Below are 17,424 nucleotides of genomic sequence, written 5' to 3'. Positions count from 1 at the left end.
GTGTTCTCAATCAGACTAGGATCTGGTCTGGCCGAGCTGTGATGGAGCCCTGAGGCAGGAATTGTAAAGTCTACGCTGAGAGATGGTTGAAAGAACATACTTTCTCATACCATAATTGGCAGTTCTGAGGGAACGGACTGGAAGCTGTCTTCTTTTTTGTTTTTATGTTAAGTGTTCTTTTGTTCTGGGGGTTGCTGGCAGGTCAAGCACAGTGACTGAAGCACCCATTGCTGTTGTAACATCACGAACCAGTGAAGTCTACGTTTGGGGTGGTGGGAAATCCACTCCTCAGAAATTGGATGTCATCAAGAGTGGCTGTAGTGCCCGCCAGGTGTGCGCAGGGAATACCCACTTTGCTGTGGTTACAGTGGAGAAGGAACTGTACACCTGGGTGGTAAGTGAAAGCTAAAGACTTGGGAAAGTGTTGTAAGCCTCATTGTTTTCTGGGCCCAGGATATTCAAGCGTTTCTTTAGTTGAAGATGTGCAGCATGGGGTGATGAAACAGAAGTGCTTGTGAGAGCAGGGATTTTATCTGTTTAGTTCACTGATGTGTCCTTTATGCCTGGTATATAACTAGTTCACTTATATGTTTTTCTGAATGAATGAGAGAGGCAGAGAAAATTAAGAGCTCTTGGACTCAAGAGACTGGGCTTTCTCTCATGTACAGCTGCATGACTTCAGACAAGTCAATTATTTTGTTCTACTATTGTGATGTCCAGAGCAGCCAAATACCTGAGAAACAGCCTTGTAAATAAGTGAAATATTGTGCCACAGGGTTGTAGGGCTCCAAGATACACCACAGTGATTGAAGATGGCTAGGCATATCTTGCATAGGACTTCCCTTTGCTGCCCTCTAGATTTCCACCATCGCTCAACTTCTTAACACATTGTTTGCTGGTCATTTCCTTAGCCCCCACTCTCTCTTCATTCACCTGCAGTGCAGCTTCCCTCCCTCCCACTCAACTGAAAGAGGTCCCTACAAAATGACCTGGAAATTCCTAAAATAAAGCAAGTGATTATTTAGTTCTAATCTCTCTTGACCTCTTAGCAGCGTTTGACATAATGATCACCTAGCTTCCATAAGAGCACATTCTCATGGCTTCCCCGTCTCTGTAGCTGTACCTTCTCAGGCTCACTTCAAGCTGCTTTTCCCTTACCCAACCTTATCTTACACACTTGGTTCCTTTCCTGAAGGAGCTTATTGTTTTCAGTGGCTTCAGATATCTTCTCCACAAGAATAAGGATTATATTTGTTCAAGTCACTGCTCTATCTCCAGTGTGTGTGAGATAGTTGACACTCAACCATTGACTGAAAGCATGATTTAGCTTCTGGAGAGCAATGAGGTACAGTTATTTCCGAAGATCCTGTCCCTTAAAGAATAAGTCTTTGAGGGTAGCTACCAGAAGTAAAGTGAACTCCATGCCTTAAATACCATTTATATAAGGACTTGTAGTTGGGTTACTTATAGTAATTCATAAGTAAATGGAATTACTTATCTCTGTAAAATTATTGAAAAGTGAGTAAGGACTGTTTTCAGTGCTGTACAGCGGCCTCTTTGATGTACCTGGGATATTTTTTATTGTTTTGTTTTAGGGGGTAATGGGGCTTGAACTCACCCCCAACCCTGTTTATTTTTTATCTTGATTTTGAAATAGTGTTTCACTAGGTTTAATAGTCTCACTACTTGCTGAGGCTATCCTCAAACCTGTGATCTTCCTGTATCAGCCTCCTAAGCACTGGGATAACAAGCATGTCCCACCATGCCTGGCTTAATGTATATATATATATTTTTTTTTTTGGGGGGGGGGGAGGTGGTACTAGGGGTAGAACCCAGAGTCTTTCTACCTCCGGGCTATACTCCCAGACCTATTTTATATTTTATTTGGAAACAGGGTCTCACTAAGTTGCTGAGAGCCTCACTAAGTAGCTGAGGCTGGCTTTGAACCTGTGCAGTCCTCCTGTTTCAGCCTCCCAAGCACGGGGATTACAAGCATGTGCCATCATGCCCGGCTTGTAGCTATATTTTTTTAAAACCATTCTGGGCAGGGCATGGTGGCGCACACTTATAATTCCAGCATTCTGGAGGGAAGCGGAGACAGGAGGATCATGGCTCACGAACAGCCTCAGCTTTGTAGTGAGACCTCTTGCAACTCAGTGCGACCCTGTTTCAAAATTAAAGAATAAAAAATTAGGGCTGGGAGTGTAGCTCAGAGGTAGAATGCCCTTGGCTTCTATCCCCAGTACCGCAAAAATAAATAAATAAATAAATAAATAAATAAATAAATAAATAAATAAATACCATTCTGTGTTTCAGGTAAATTGTGATCAAACCTTATAAAACTGCCAGATATGATGATACACACCTGTAATCCCTGTCTGTGCTTGGGAGGCTGAGACAAGAGGATCACAAGTTTAAGACCAGCTTTAGCAACTTAGCCCATTACCACACAAAAAATATTTATAAAACTTCTAGAAAAGATGAGTTTTTAAAGGCCATACTCCTGTAGAAAGTAATCAAATTAGACTCTAATGGATTTTTTTTTACCATCTCCCATAATTAAATATATAGTTCACATTTGAGTTAAAAAACAAAGTCAAGGCAGGCATGGTGAGCGTGGTGGGTCACACCTGTAATCTCAAATTTTGGGAAGCTGAAACAGGAGGATCAAAGGTTCAAGGACAACCTCAGGAATGTAGTGAGACTCAGCAACTTAGCGAAACACTATTTCCAAATAAAATAGGGCTGGGGGTATAGTTTGAAGGTAGAATGCCCCTAGGTTTGATCCTCAGCACCACAAAAAAAAAAAAAAAAAAAAAAAAAAAAAAAAAAAAAATTTTAAAAAGAAGAAATAGTAATATAAGCCATATGTTATGGCTTACACCTGTAATCCCAGCTCAGCCTGAAGCAGGAGGATCACAAGTTCCAGGCCAGCCTGGGCAACTTAGCAAGACCCCCATCTCAAAAATAAAAAGAGCTGGCTGAGGATGTAGAATTCTCCTGTATTCAAGCCCCCCAGTACCTCCACCCACCCACCCATACACAAGTTATTTTGACAATTGGCTTTTAGATGCCAGGCATGGTGGTATGTGCCTGTAATCCCAGTTCAAGGTCAGTCTCAGCCACTAGTGAAGCCCTCCTCAACTTAGAACCTATTTCAAAATAAAAAAATAAGACTGAGGGAGCCAGGCATTGTGATACACACTTGTAATCCTGGTACTTGGGAGTCTGAAACAGGAGAAGCGTAGGTTCATAGCCAGCCTCAGCTACATATGCCCTCCACAACTTAGTGAAACCTCGTTTCAAAATAAAAAACAAAATATTACTGAGAGTGTAGCTTGGAGTAAGAATGCAACTGGGTTCAATCCCCAGTACCACAATAAATAAATAAATAAATAAATAAATAAATAAATAAATAAATAAATTTTAAAAAGGATATAACTCAGTTCAGAATGCACCTAGATTCAACTCCCCGTAGCGCACACTACACACACACGCTCACACACACACGCGTGCGTGAGCACACAAGCAAATAGATTAGCTTTTAGCATGAAAAGTTAAAACTTGACAAGACCTCTTTATTTACAGAACATGCAAGGTGGCACTAAACTCCATGGTCAACTGGGCCATGGAGACAAAGCTTCCTATCGACAGCCAAAACATGTGGAAAAGTTGCAAGGCAAAGCTATCCGTCAGGTGTCTTGTGGTGATGATTTCACGGTCTGTGTGACAGGTAAGCCATTAGCAGAAACCATCTGAGTGCATTTACTGTGTGCTTTTGTGGCTAATGCTGTAAAGTTTTAGTTGAAATTTCACAACAAAAAAACATTTAACAAATATACTCATTCATAACAGTACTCCAGCCAGGCGTGGTGGTGCATGCTTGTAATCCCAGTACTTGGGAGGCTGAGACAAGAGGATGGAAGGAAGGTTTACGGCCTGTCTCAACTATTAGGCCTTCTGCAACTTACTGAGACCCTGTTTCAAGATAATAAAAAATAAGGCTGGGGATATATCCTGAAGGTAGAATGTCCCTGAGTTTAATCCCCAGTACTGCCAAAAAAAAAAAAAAAAAAAATCTCTATTTGCTATGGTATTAGGAAGTGAGGAACAAGGAAAAGGTAGGAGGATAACACAGAAGAGGTGGGCTTAGAAGAAATATGTTGCCTGTCCCACTTTGGGGAGAAAATAATCACCACCTCTTCAGATAACAAAATCAGGAACAAGAGCTAAATTTAGTTTTGGTCTTGTCATTACTTTATTCCTTGGCATTTCTCTTTTTATTTCATTTTTATTTTTATAAAATGAAAGTCTCAGTAAGTTTTTAAGTCCTTTTAACAGGATAATGCTACCACTTTTTTTACTTTTTTTAAACAACTCTACACTTGCACAGTTTATCCTTCCAATTTCTCTGAAGCAATCATCTCATGTGAGATCATTGACTGAAGTAGTTCCCATCCACCCCTGCCCAGCTTTCTGATTGGACAATGTAAGTCAGTCCTATAATGGGTGGTTTTCCTTCCATTTGCAGATGAGGGTCAGCTCTATGCCTTTGGATCAGATTATTATGGCTGCATGGGAGTAGACAAGGTTGCTGGCCCTGAAGTGCTAGAACCCATGCAACTGAACTTCTTCCTCAGCAACCCAGTGGAGCAGGTCTCTTGTGGCGATAATCATGTAGTGGTTCTGACACGAAACAAAGAAGTCTATTCTTGGGGCTGTGGCGAATATGGTAGGTGTAGCCTTGTTTCTGTCCACTTATTCCCAAGTACACAACCTGACTTCAGGCTTGTGTGCATCTAAACACATCGTACAGCCTCTATTCAAGAAGTACAAATTTAATAAAAGAGACTTGTCTTACAGAATATCTTCATTGGGAAGAAGGTCCTCATGTTAATGGCTCTCTTTCTTATGTGTGTTTCAGGAAGACTGGGTTTGGACTCAGAAGAGGATTACTATACACCACAAAGGGTAAAATTAGAAGTAGTTTCAAGTCAGTCTAATGGCTCATGCTTGTAATCCCAGTACTCGGGAGGCTGAGACAGGAGAATCATAGGTTTACAGCCAGCCTCAGCTACTTAGTGAGGCCCTCTGCAACTTAGTGAGACCCTGTTACAAAATAAAGAATAAAAAATAAGGCTGAGAGTGTAGCTCAGAGGTAGAATACCCCTGGATTCAATTCCCAGTACCACCAAAAAAAAAGAAAGAAAAGAAAAAGAGGGGGGGGGGAAGCAGCAGCTTCTTCCTAAAGTGTATCTTTTAAAGTTACACAGACTCCAAAAATAAGTTCTCTTTCCCTGACTACTCATATGAAGTTTATTTCTGACGTATTTCCCATCTGAAAGACTGACAGTATAGGGTTCCTGATTCTGCACTCTGGTCTTCTCATCTGACTAAATTATAGAGAATTGAGAAAGTGTCTCCAGCTACTGTAGACACTATGGAATCACATCTTTTTTCTTTTCTTTTCTTTTCTTTTCTTTTCTTTTCTTTTCTTTTCTTTTCAGTACTGGAGATTGAATCCAGAGGCATTCTACCTCTGAGCTACATCCCCAGCCCTATATTTTATTCTTTGTTTTTTGTTTTGTTTGGTTTTGGGTTTTTTTGGTGGTACTGGAGGTGGAACCCAGAGGCTTTCTACCTCCAGGCTACACTCCCAGACCTATTTTATACTTTATTTGGAAACAGGGTATCACTAAGTTGCTGAGAGCCTCACTAAGTAGCTGAGGCTGGCTTTGAACCTGTGTGATCCTCCTGTCTCAGCCTCCCAAGCACAGGGATTACAAGCATGCGCCACCACACCCGGCTTTATTCTTTATTTTGAAACAGGGTCTCAATAAGTTGTAAAGGACCTCACTAAGTAGCTGAGGCTTTCCATTAATTGCGATCCTCCTGTCTCTGCCTCCCAAATACTGGGATTACAGGTGTGCACCACCACACCTGACTGTGGAATCACATCTTACTCGGGGACTAGAGCTAAAATCAGCATTTATACTGGAAAAGTCACATATAAGTCACATATAGTTAAGTAAACCTTGGAGAACTCAAGAACAGGCCAGAGTGTAATATACTACCTCTTAATCCAACACACCCTTCTTTCCTCCTATTTCTATAGTTGAGCACCAGATGAAATCATTGTTTTTGATTAGGGACCATATATGATGTGAATCATCTGATTATTTTCAGCCCTGTGAGAGCTGGTTTTGTACAAGGCTCACAGGATTCAAAACCAGCTGAGAGATATATACTCTTAAACTTCTCTGACACTCTCCTAGGGCATAGGCTTACCCCTGGGAGGTTAACTACAATTGACTATGCCATTTATGGTTACCAGTTTTTATTTACATTTAAAAATTAAATTGTGAGAGCTGGGCCTGGTGGTGCACACTTATAATTCCAGCATTTGGGAGGCTGAGACCGGAAGATCACGGTTCATGGACAGCCTCAGCTACTTAGGCCCTCCGCAACTTAAGTGAGACCCTGTTTCAAAATAAAGAATAAAGAATAGGGCAGGGGGTGTAGTTCGGAGGTTGAATGCCCCTGGGTTCCATCTCCAGACCTGTAAATTAATTAATTAATTAAATTAAATTGCGGCCAGGCGTGGTGGAGCGTGCTTGTAATCACAGTCCTTGGGAGGCTAGGACAGGAGGATCACAGGTTTGCGGCCAGCCTTAACTACTTAGACCCTCCGCAACTTAGTGAGACCCTGCTTCAAAATAAAGAATAAAAAATAAGGTCAGGCCGGGCGTGGTGGCGCAAGCTTGTAATCCCCACACTTGGGAGTCTGAGACAGGAATATTGCACAGGTTCAAAGCCAGCCTCAGTTACTGAGTGAGGCTCTCAGCAACTTAGTGAGACCCTGTTTCCAAATAAAGAATAAAATAGGTCTGGGAGTGTAACCTGGAGGTAGAAAAGCCCCTGGGTTCCACATCCAGTACCACCAAAAAATAAATAAGGTTGGGCGTGGTGGCACAGGCTTGTAATCCCAGCATTTGGGAGGCAGAGACCTGAGGATCAGCTACTTAGGCCCTTTGCAACTTAGTGAGACCCTGTTTCAAAATAAAGAATAAAAAAAATAGGGCAGAGTTCACTTGGGAAGCTGAGACAGGAGGATCACACAGGTTCGAAGCCAGCTGTGCTGGCTTAAGAGACCCTGTTTAAAAAAAAAAATATATATATATATATACATATATATATTATATATATGTGTGTATATATATATATATATATATATATATATATATATATATATTAGGTCTGGGAGTATAGCCTGGAGGTAGAAGGGCTTCCAGGAACCCCAGTACCACCAAAAAATAAATAAATAAAATAGGGCAGGGTTGTAGCTCGGAGGTTGAATGCCCCTGGGTTCCACCCCCAGACCCGCAAAGAAAAGAATAAAAAACAGGGCTGAGGGTGTAGCTAGGAAGTAGAATGCCTCTGGGTTTAATCCTATTACCACCAAAGGAAAAAAAAAATTAAATTGCACATTTGTGGTACCATCCTCAATTGTATGCACTGCCATTGCTCTTCTCTGGAAAGCTATAGTAGAAACTGAGGTTTGAGGTTTCAGGCATGATGCACATTAGCTGTAGAAGAATGTGAACCTTTGAAGTAGCTGCCTCTTGACGACTCTGTTACCTCTCTTATAAAGTGACCATGTTGGGACCCCACAGGACTACTGAGTTTCTCCTATAAACTATCAAGAAGCCCTCTATCTCAGAGGACAAAGCCAGCAGAGGATTGAAGTTTTCCTTTCCCAGCTTATTCTGAGCAGTTTGCCTTCTCAAAAGTCTTCAGAGAAGAGAACCAATTGCTGAAACAAACTGACAGGGAATAACTAGTTGACCTGGAATTGCCACCTTTTCCGTTATTATAAAACTTGAGCTTCTAGTTAAATATATTAGTTCTTAAGCTTCTGGGCAAATCTAAAGAGACTAGACCCACCCTTACTTCCCTGTGGTCATTCTGCTAAATGTAGCATGTTACTTTTGAAAGAATTTGAAGTGCTTTTGACTAATATACATTATATATTTGGATTTTTTTTTTCTTCCAACTTTTTTTTCCTTGTAGGTGGATGTTCCCAAGGCTTTGATTATTGTCGCAGTTCAGTGTGGCTGTGATGGGACCTTTCTGCTGACCCAGTCAGGCAAAGTGCTGGCCTGTGGACTCAACGAGTTCAACAAACTGGGTCTGAATCAGTGCATGTCTGGAATCATCAACCATGAAGTGAGTGCCCCTTGGTGTCCTAACCATGCTGTCAGGACTTCTTGAGATTAGAATTTCTTCAGGATTATTGGTTAGTCACATAGAATTTGACTTAAGAATAAAGTAATGATCTGTGTTCAGCAGAAAAAGCCAACTGCAAAAGAGTATATACCATGTGATTCCAATAATGTGAAGTTGAAAAGCAGTCAGAATTAACTTCTGATGGCAGAACTCCAATTAGTGGTTATTTCTAGGCTGAGGAGCCCAAATATTGATCTGGTAGTAGTTGTACAACCATATGCTTAGATACAGAAAAATACTTCAAGGTGCGCTGTATTTTACAGTGTTAAATCCCAATAAATGCAAAGAATTAAAAAATGGAATTCAGGTCCTACCTTATTATTGAAAGAGGAACAGAAAATTAGCATGAAAAAAACATTTCTATGCATTAGATCAATTGTTCCTAGATCACTGGTTTATTCATTGTAATTAATTAAACATAAATGCTATTCCCTCCCTTCAAGGGTATCATGAAATTCACCAACCACTCATACAAAGTCTTATTTCCTCATTGTGTAAGTTTGTGTAGTTGTCCTTTTTATTTTATTTTATTTTATTTTTGAGGAGGAGAACTGGGGATTGAACACAGGCCTTCTACCTTCAAGCTATACCCCCAGCCTGATTTTTATTTTATTTTATTTTGCAGTACTGGGGATTGAACACAGGGCACTCTACCTCTGAGCTACACTTCCAGTCCTATCTTTTATCCTTTATTTTGAAATGGTCTCACTAAGTTGTGGAGGACCTAAGTAGCTGAGACTGGCCATGAACCTGCAATCCTCCTGTCTTAGCCTCCTAAGTACTAAGATAATAGGCATGTACCACCACATCCAGCTGTGTAGTTGTTATTGCAAAAGAATTAAATAAAGGAACAGAAATTTCCTGACTCCATAAAAACATGAGTTAATTTTTAAGCAGTCTGTGAAGTAGGAATTCTCAGACAAGTACAGACAAGGCTAGGGAGTGTGTAGTTTAGAAAGGATATTCATAATAACCACTGCTTGATTTTGTATTTGGTTAAAACATTGGGTTTGAAAAAAAAACAACTTTAGTTTGTTGTAAAATTTTAAACTTACATAAGGTGATATTTTTATACTAACTCAAAAGGAAGATGAGTTTTAAAAAGTTAAGGGGAAGCTCGGTGTGGTGGCACATGCTTATAATCCCAGCATCTTGGAGGCTGAGACAGGAGGATCATGGCGCAAGGACAGCCTCAGCTACTTAGTGAGGCTCTTTACAACTCAATGAGACCCTGTTTCAAAATAAAGAATAAAAAAACAGGGGTGGGGGTATAGCTCTAAGGTAGAATGCCCCTGGGTTCCATCCCCAGTATCACACACACAAAAAAGTAAATAAAAAGTTAAAGGAAGCCAGATGTGGTGGCATACACTTGTAATACCAGTACTTAAGAAGTTAAGACAGGATTGTAGATTTGAGGACAGACTCAGCAACCAGCAAGACCCTGTTTCAAAATTAAGAATAAAATAGGACTAGGGTTGTGGCTCAGAGGTAGAATGCCCCTGGGCTTAATCCTCAATACCACACATACAAAAAAAAAAAAAAACCAACCTGCAGATGAAATTAGATTACACATTGTTTTATAGACCTCAATCTTCAAGATTTTAAGTCTTTGCCCTGACCTTGTTAGGTATGCAAGTATGTAACCAATATAAATGATGATTCTTTATTTTTTTTTTTTCTTTTTACAGTATTGGGAATGGAACTGAAGGGCATTCTACATCCAAGCTACACCCCCCACCTCGTCTTTTTTTTTTAGTCTTTTTATTTTTTGAAACAGGGTCTCACTGAGTTAAGAAGGGTCTTGCTAAGTAGCTGAGGCTGTCCACAAACCAAGATCCTCTGGTCTCTGCGCCTCCCCTAATGCTGGGATTACAAGCGCACGCCACCACACCTCACTAAATATCAATGATTCTCTCCTTACAAAAATACCTCTGAGATGGGGAACTCATGTGTTGCATATCTTAATTCAGAATATTAAATTCTTTGACCACATATCACACTTATTTCTTCTTGTATTGAAGATGGAAAGCTACTTGGCACCCTCTTAACATGATTTATTTGTAAGGTCTTTTGGTCATTGTGACCATTTTCTATTCTCAGCTCGATTATCCCTTTATTTTAGTCTCTTAAGTCTTTGTTTTACTTGTTTCAGGCATACCATGAAGTTCCCTACACAACCTCCTTTACATTGGCCAAACAGTTGTCCTTTTATAAGATACGTACCATTGCTCCAGGCAAGACTCACACAGCTGCTATTGATGGTAAGTTGATTTTTCAGCTATATCACATGCTTTAGGAGCTCAGGTTCTTGAAAGTGTTAGCTTTTCTAAACAATACATACATCCTCCTGATTTCCCCATAGCATATAGTATTATCTCATTAACAAATTAGGCATTTAGCCGAGCATGGTGGCGCATGCTTGTAATCCCAGCATTCAGGAGGCTGAGACCTGGAGGATTGCAGTTCATGGACAGCCTCAGCTACTTAGGCCCTCTGCAACTCAGTGAGACCCAGTTTAAAAATAAAGAATAAAAAATAGGGCAGGGGGTATAGCTCGGAGGTCGAATGCCCCTGGGTTCCATCCCCAGACCTGAAAAAAAAAAAAACACAAATTAGGCATTCAGACACTTGTTTTTGCTGATAATAATTACAAATGCCTTATAAATATATCTTTTTTTTTTTTTTTTTTTTTTTTTTTAGTGGAACCCAGAGGCTTTCTACCTCCGGGCTACACTCCCAGACCTATTTTATATTTTATTTGGAAACAGGGTCTCACTAAATTGCTAAGAGCCTAAGTAGCTGAGGCTGGCTTCGAACCTGTGCGATCCTCCTGTCTCAGCCTCCCAAGCATGGGGATTACAACCGTGTGTCACCACGCCCGGCTAAATATATCCTTTAATGAGAATGCCCCATGTATAATTCCTGATTTCTTTTGTCTCTAATTAGTACCTTCTATATATTTAAAGTTAGGTAAGCCGGATATGGTGGCTCACACTTGTAATCCCAGCATTTGGGAGGCTAAGATAGGAGGATCCAAGTTCGCGGACAGCCTTAGCTGCTTAGTGAGGCCATTTGCAACTCAGTGAGACCCTGTTTCAAAATAAAAAATAGGGCTGGGGGTGTAGCTCAAAGGTAGAAAGCCCCTAGGTTCCATCCCCAGTACTGCGAAGAAAGAGAGAGAAAGAAAGAGACAAAGAAAGAGAAAAAAAAAAAGCTAGGTAGTACCCATTTTCCACATTAAAAATGCAATATTGTGACAGATGTGGTGGTACACACTTTAAATTCCAGATAGAAGAATCTCAGGTTTAAGGCCAGCCCCAGCAATTTAGTGTGATCTTCAACAACTTACTGAGACCATGTTTCAAAATAAAAAATTTAAAAATGGAACTTGGGGGTATGGCTCAGAGGTAGAATGCCCTGAGTTAAATCTCCAGTAACACATGCACACCTGCATACATGCACATGTCAATATTGGAGAGAAAATACAATATTGAGTTACTTAGTGGGCCTTACTGGTCACTGTGCCTAGATACTGAAGCCACCATAGGTCCAGGAAGATATATAGCTAGCTTCATATTTGTGTTTTGTTTTGTTATTATGGTACAAGGGATTGAACTCAGGGACTACACCCTCAGCTTTTTTTTTTTTTTTTTTTTTTTTTTTTTTTTTTTTGCAGTACTGGAGGTGGAACCCAGGGGGTTGTTCTACCTCCGAGAGACACCCCAAGCCCTATTTTTTATTCTTATTTTGAAACAGGGTTGTGGAAGGCCTCACTAAGTTGCTGAGGCTGGCCACGAACCTGCGACCCCCCTGTCTCAGCCTCCCAAGTACTGGAGTTACAAGTGTGCACCACCATGCCTAGCTTTTGTTTGTATAATCTAGCAACCAGAAGTTCGTGCATAGAGTTCTGCAGCAACTACATCTTCCTCCTGTTCCATGATCCATTTGTACCTGGTTATTTTTGCTTTTCTTTCAGAGAGAGGCCGGCTACTGACCTTTGGCTGCAATAAATGTGGGCAGCTCGGTGTTGGGAATTACAAGAAGCGTCTGGGGATCAACCTGTTGGGGGGACCCCTCGGCGGGAAGCAAGTGACCAGGGTCTCCTGTGGTGATGAGTTCACCATTGCTGCCACTGATGGTGAGTCTGCATATGTCATTCCAAACTCTCCGGACAGGTAGCTGTGCTTTAACTCATTGGGAAAGAGGTGGACTGGGTTTTGTATAGATGAATCATGCTTTTACTTTTTTACTTGTATTAAATTGGTGGCCAGTTATTATGTATACTGAGCTTCGCTGACTTTTTTTTTTTTTTTTTTTTTTTTTTTTTTTTTTTTGCTGGTCTGGGGATGGAACCCGGGGCATTCGACCTCCAGGCTGCACCTTCTGCTGTATTTTTTATTTATTTTGAAACAGGGTCTCACTAAGTTGCAGAGGGCCTCACTAAGTAGCTGAGGCTGTCCTTGAACCATAATCTCAGCATTCGGGAGGCTGAGACTGGAGGATCACAGTTCGCGGACAGCCTCAGCTACTTAGTGAGATCCTGTTTCAAAATAAAGAATAAAAAAATAGAGCAGGGGGTGTAGCTCAGAGGTCGAATGCCCCTGGGTTCCATCCCCAGACCCGCCAAAAAAAAAAAAAAAAAGAAGAATACAAGTAGGCCTTTCAGGTATTGTGAAAAGTTTCTTCCAGGACCCAATCCTCTCTCCAGAGTGATCTAGTTCCCTTAAATCTCCTCTACCCTCATAACTTGGGTTCACCTTGAGTTCAGAGTCACTTGTTCTATAGTCCTTTACCTGGATGTCTAAAATGATAGAAAGGCTTTATCCCCATTGAGTCCTAATGCTGGTTATCTTGGCATAATCATTACTAGCACCCTCCCCTCCTCTTCACAAAAAAAAAAAAAAAAACAGCTGGGTGTTGGCACATGCTTGTAATCCCAGCATTTGGGAGGCTGAGACCAGAGGATCCAGTTCACGAACAGCCTCGGCTACTTAGTGAGGCCCTTTGCAACTCAATGAGACCCAGTTTTAAAATAAAGGATTAAAAATAGGACTGGGGGTGTAGGTCAGAGTTAGAATGCTCCTGGGTTCCATCCCTAGTACCGCAATAAATAAATAAGTAAAAGGGGTTGGGGATAACATCGGGTGTGGTAGCACAGGCTTGTAATCCCAGTACTTGGGAGGCTGAGGCAGGAGGATCATGTAGGTTTAAAGCCAGCCTCACCTCTTTAGTGAGGCTCTCAGCAACTTGGTGAGACCCTATTTCGAAATTAAAATATAAAAATAGGTTTGGGAGTATAGCCTGAAGGTAGAAAGACCCTGGGTTCCATTCCCAGTACCACAAAAAAAAGGGGGGTTGGAGTTGGAGATTTAGTTCAAAGATAGAATGCCCCTGGGTTCAATCCCCAGTATAAAAAAAGAAAGGAAGGAAGGAAGGAAGGAAGAAATATGCTACTGAACTGATTATCTTCAGGATATAGCCAACAACTCCTTGCCATTATCACTACCATAGCTGGTCTCTTTGCTTCTACCCTTGCTCCTTTATAGTCCATTCTCCTTATCATAGCCTCAGGGGCCCTTTTCAACACCTCCTGCTCAGAACCTCTAATGACTTCCTACATGAATCAAGAGAAAGCCTGTCATCACAGTGGCCCCCTGACCCTGCATGACCTAGGATTCCAGCCATTTCCTGGCCTCTTCTCTAACCACAGTCCCCTCCCTTACTTTGCTCCAGCCACAAGGACCTCCTTGTTCTCATTTTTGTGCTACTGATGTTACCCATGTTACCTATGCTATCTTTCCTTTGCTGTTTCATCTGCCTGGATATTCTTTCTCACTTCAATCAGATCTCTACTTACGTGTCAAAAAGTACTTCTATAGCCAGGCATGGTGGTGCATAGCTGTAATCCCAGTACTTGGGAGGCTGAGACAGAAGGATCACAGATTTAAGACCAGTCTCAGCAACTTAGCAAGACCCTCAACAACCTTTTGAGACCCTATTTAAAAAAGAAAAAGACTAGGGGTGTAGAGGTAGAGTGCCCCTAGATTCAGTTCCCAGTACTACCAAAAAAAAAAAAAAAAAGCTAGGCATGGTGCATGCCTATAATCCCAGTACTTGGGAGGGAGAGACAGGAGGATCACAGATTCACAGCCAGGCTCAGTAACTTAGCAAGGCCCTCCACAACTTAATAAGACCCAGTTTTAAATTATAAATAAAAGTAGGGCTGGGGGTGTAGCTCAGAGGTAGAATGCCCCCTGGGTTCTATTCCCAGTGCCAAAAAAAAAGAGTAATCGCTTTCTCTCTGTTCATAGTAGAACAACTTTCTAGCTCTGGGGCATAAACATGGGAAACTCAAGAAGTTGAGAGGCCAGTGTTCTGTTAAATGACCTGCCATTCGTTTTTTTCCCCTAGATAATCACATTTTTGCTTGGGGCAATGGTGGTAATGGCCGCCTGGCAATGACTCCCACAGAAAGACCACATGGTTCTGATATCTGTACCTCATGGCCTCGGCCTATTTTTGGATCTCTACATCATGTCCCAGACTTATCTTGCCGTGGCTGGCACACCATTCTCATTGTTGGTAAGAGTTTCATATGTGTGGGTTTGGGATGGCTTTGACAGGATTGACCTATACCTAAGGTACCGATGATCACTTTCTAGGAAACAGAGTGTCCTGAAGTAGAGGCTACTTGTGTGCGTCAGAGATGCCATGTCTAAGCCGGGCGTGGTGGCGCATGCTTGTAATCCCAGCATTCGGGAGGCTGAGATGCAAGGATCGCAGTTCATGGGTAGCCTCAGCAACTACTTAGTGATGCCCTTTGCAACTCAATGAGACCCTGTTTCAAAGAGTTAAAAAGGGCTGGGGGAGCCAGGCGTGGTGGCGCACGCTTGTAATCCCCGTGCTTGGGAGGCAGAGACAGGAGGATCGCGCAGGTTCGAAGCCAGCCGTGCTGGCGTAAGAGACCCTGTTTCAAAAATATAAAATAGGTCTGGGAGTGTAGCCCGGAGGAAGGAGGGCTTCCAGGAACCCCAGTACCACCAAAAAAAAAAAAAAAAAAAGGGCTGGGGGTGTAGCTCAGAGGCTAAAAAAAAAAAAAAAGCCATGTGTAGTGGCAGGAACAGAACATTGTCATTTTTCAAGCTTTGTCCCTTGCCATTTATTGATTTCTTGGCCATTTTTAAAATGATAACTTTGGCTCTGTACACTCCCACCGGAGAATTTGTTAACTTGTATTTATCCACTGATTAACTCATTTGGCAGCCCCTGCTTTCTTGAGAAATGTTCAGTGCATCTTTAAAAAGAAACTTTGTCATAAATACTTTTTTTTTTTTTCCGGTACTGGGGATAGAACCCAGGGGCATTCTATGTCCAAGCTACACCCCCAGCTCTCTTTTTATTCTTTATTTTGAAACAGAGTCTCACTGAGTTTCAGAGGGCCTCACTAAGTAGCTGAGGCTGTCCACAAACTTCGATCCTCCTCTCTCAGCCTCCCAAATGCTGGGATTACAAGCGTGCACCACCATGCCCAGCTTCATAAATACTTTTTGCATAAAGATTACTTGTAACTAAAGCATAAAGGCCTGTGTAAAGGTTTATAAATCTGTTATTTTAGATCAGCGCTTCACAATCTTGGCTACACTTTAGAACCTCTAGGGAACTTTTACAAGGGTTTGTCTAGACCAGACCCTACCCCTGGCTAATAAGAATCTCTACAGTGGGGCCTAGGTGTTATTACTTTCCATGGCTTCCCAGGTGGTTACAGTGAACAGCAAAGATGGAGAAGTGCCACTTTAGATAGTGAATGTAGAGTAAGATAATGGTGTTTGGCTTATGAGATTAGTTTCTAAATCATAAGTAATCATTACAGAGCTACCCAGAGTCAGGTGTAGCAATTAATCCCCATATTATCTCCCTCCTGTCTTTCCACTTTTTGTGCCTATGTCTATATACAATACTTACTTACTGAATGTGTTTCCGCAGAGAAAGTCCTGAATTCTAAGACCATCCGTTCTAATAGTAGTGGCCTCTCCATTGGAACTGGTAAGTAGCAATCTCTTCAGTACCAGTGGTTTCCTAAAATGTGGGCCATTGGGTTAGATTCCATGTAGTCTCCAAAACTAAAGGAAAATTAGGAAATTTTGCAAAATGAGGTATACAGTAGTTTAAAGGATCCTATGTTGACATGTTTTATCAACCAAGAGTAAAGACTTTTACATTGTAGTCAGAGGGAGAGTACATCTTCTCTGCCTGCAATGCATATGGAAGTAATTAAGCAACTTGCTCATACTATAATGTAACTTATGTGTTAATCCTTTCCCTACTATTCTAGGGTTCTCTCTGCCCTTTACTTCCATGATATTCCCAGTAGTATTCCAATCTATAGAAATAGCCCTATAAAGTAGCTGGGCGTGGTGGCGCACGCTTGTAATCCCTGCGCTTGGGAGGCTGAGACAGGAGGATCGCACAGGTTCTAAGCCAGCCTCAGCTACTTAGTGAGGCTCTCAGCAACTTAGTGAGACCCTGTTTCCAAATAAAATATAAAAAATGTCTGGGAGTATAGCCCGGAGGTAGAAAGCCTCTGGGTTCCACCCCAGTACCACAAAAAAAAAAAAAAAAAAAGTCAGCTAAACTTTCAACATAGTTAGGAAAATCAGCCCAGGATGCTCTAACAATTTCCCCTTGATTGCTTTCTATATGGTTCTCTGTTATTTGAGACCATGCCAAGAAATTGAATCTGTATTCCTTCTTGGTTTTCTTAGAGTCCCTATAGACTTTGGTATCTCAAAACCAATTCTGATATTTTGTAGACTCAAAGAGGTAAAACACCCAAGATAAAAGCTGATTAACACCTTCCAAAGAAATTGTTTAAAATCTGATCTAGACTTATTGAACTTTTATGTGTACACACACCCCTTTTATACCTTTTGTTGGTTTCCTTAAGTAACACATTGCTTGGCATCTCTATTTGTACATGTCAATGCCTTTCACAAATGATTACCATTTTGCTAAGCAGTGTTGTTCTTTTACTACTTTGTTTTGTGGAAACAGTATTTAAAAGAAGATTAAAAGCAAATGTCCATGCCTATAATTGGGAGGCTGAGACAGGAGAATCGTAGGTTTGAAGCCAGCAGGCAC

The 17,424-nt window shown here is 41.3% G+C and overlaps 1 protein-coding gene across 2 annotated transcripts in view; it reads left to right on the top strand.

Moving 5' to 3' along the window:
* The window catches only part of NEK9 (NIMA related kinase 9), a gene marked incomplete at both ends in the record, with an annotated part of 52,656 nt that overhangs the window by 23,640 nt on the left and 11,592 nt on the right, over positions 1-17,424 (top strand). Inside the window, 9 exons of one of the 2 annotated variants that reach the window (XM_080708311.1) lie at positions 202-394; positions 3,589-3,733; positions 4,532-4,732; positions 4,925-4,971; positions 8,071-8,226; positions 10,439-10,547; positions 12,263-12,424; positions 14,698-14,868; positions 16,270-16,329. In XM_080708311.1, coding sequence (XP_080564437.1) covers positions 202-394; positions 3,589-3,733; positions 4,532-4,732; positions 4,925-4,971; positions 8,071-8,226; positions 10,439-10,547; positions 12,263-12,424; positions 14,698-14,868; positions 16,270-16,329 — 1,244 coding nt within the window. Of the gene's footprint in view, positions 1-201; positions 395-3,588; positions 3,734-4,531; positions 4,769-4,924; positions 4,972-8,070; positions 8,227-10,438; positions 10,548-12,262; positions 12,425-14,697; positions 14,869-16,269; positions 16,330-17,424 lie in introns of both variants that reach the window. The other variant, XM_080708310.1, reaches the window with a different exon arrangement.

The sequence above is a fragment of the Muscardinus avellanarius genome (assembly GCF_963383645.1).
Source record: "Muscardinus avellanarius genome assembly, chromosome: 12".
In the NCBI taxonomy this organism is placed as follows: domain Eukaryota; kingdom Metazoa; phylum Chordata; class Mammalia; order Rodentia; family Gliridae; genus Muscardinus; species Muscardinus avellanarius.
Note: the sequence above shows the minus strand (reverse complement) of the source record. Positions and strands in the feature narration are given on the sequence as shown.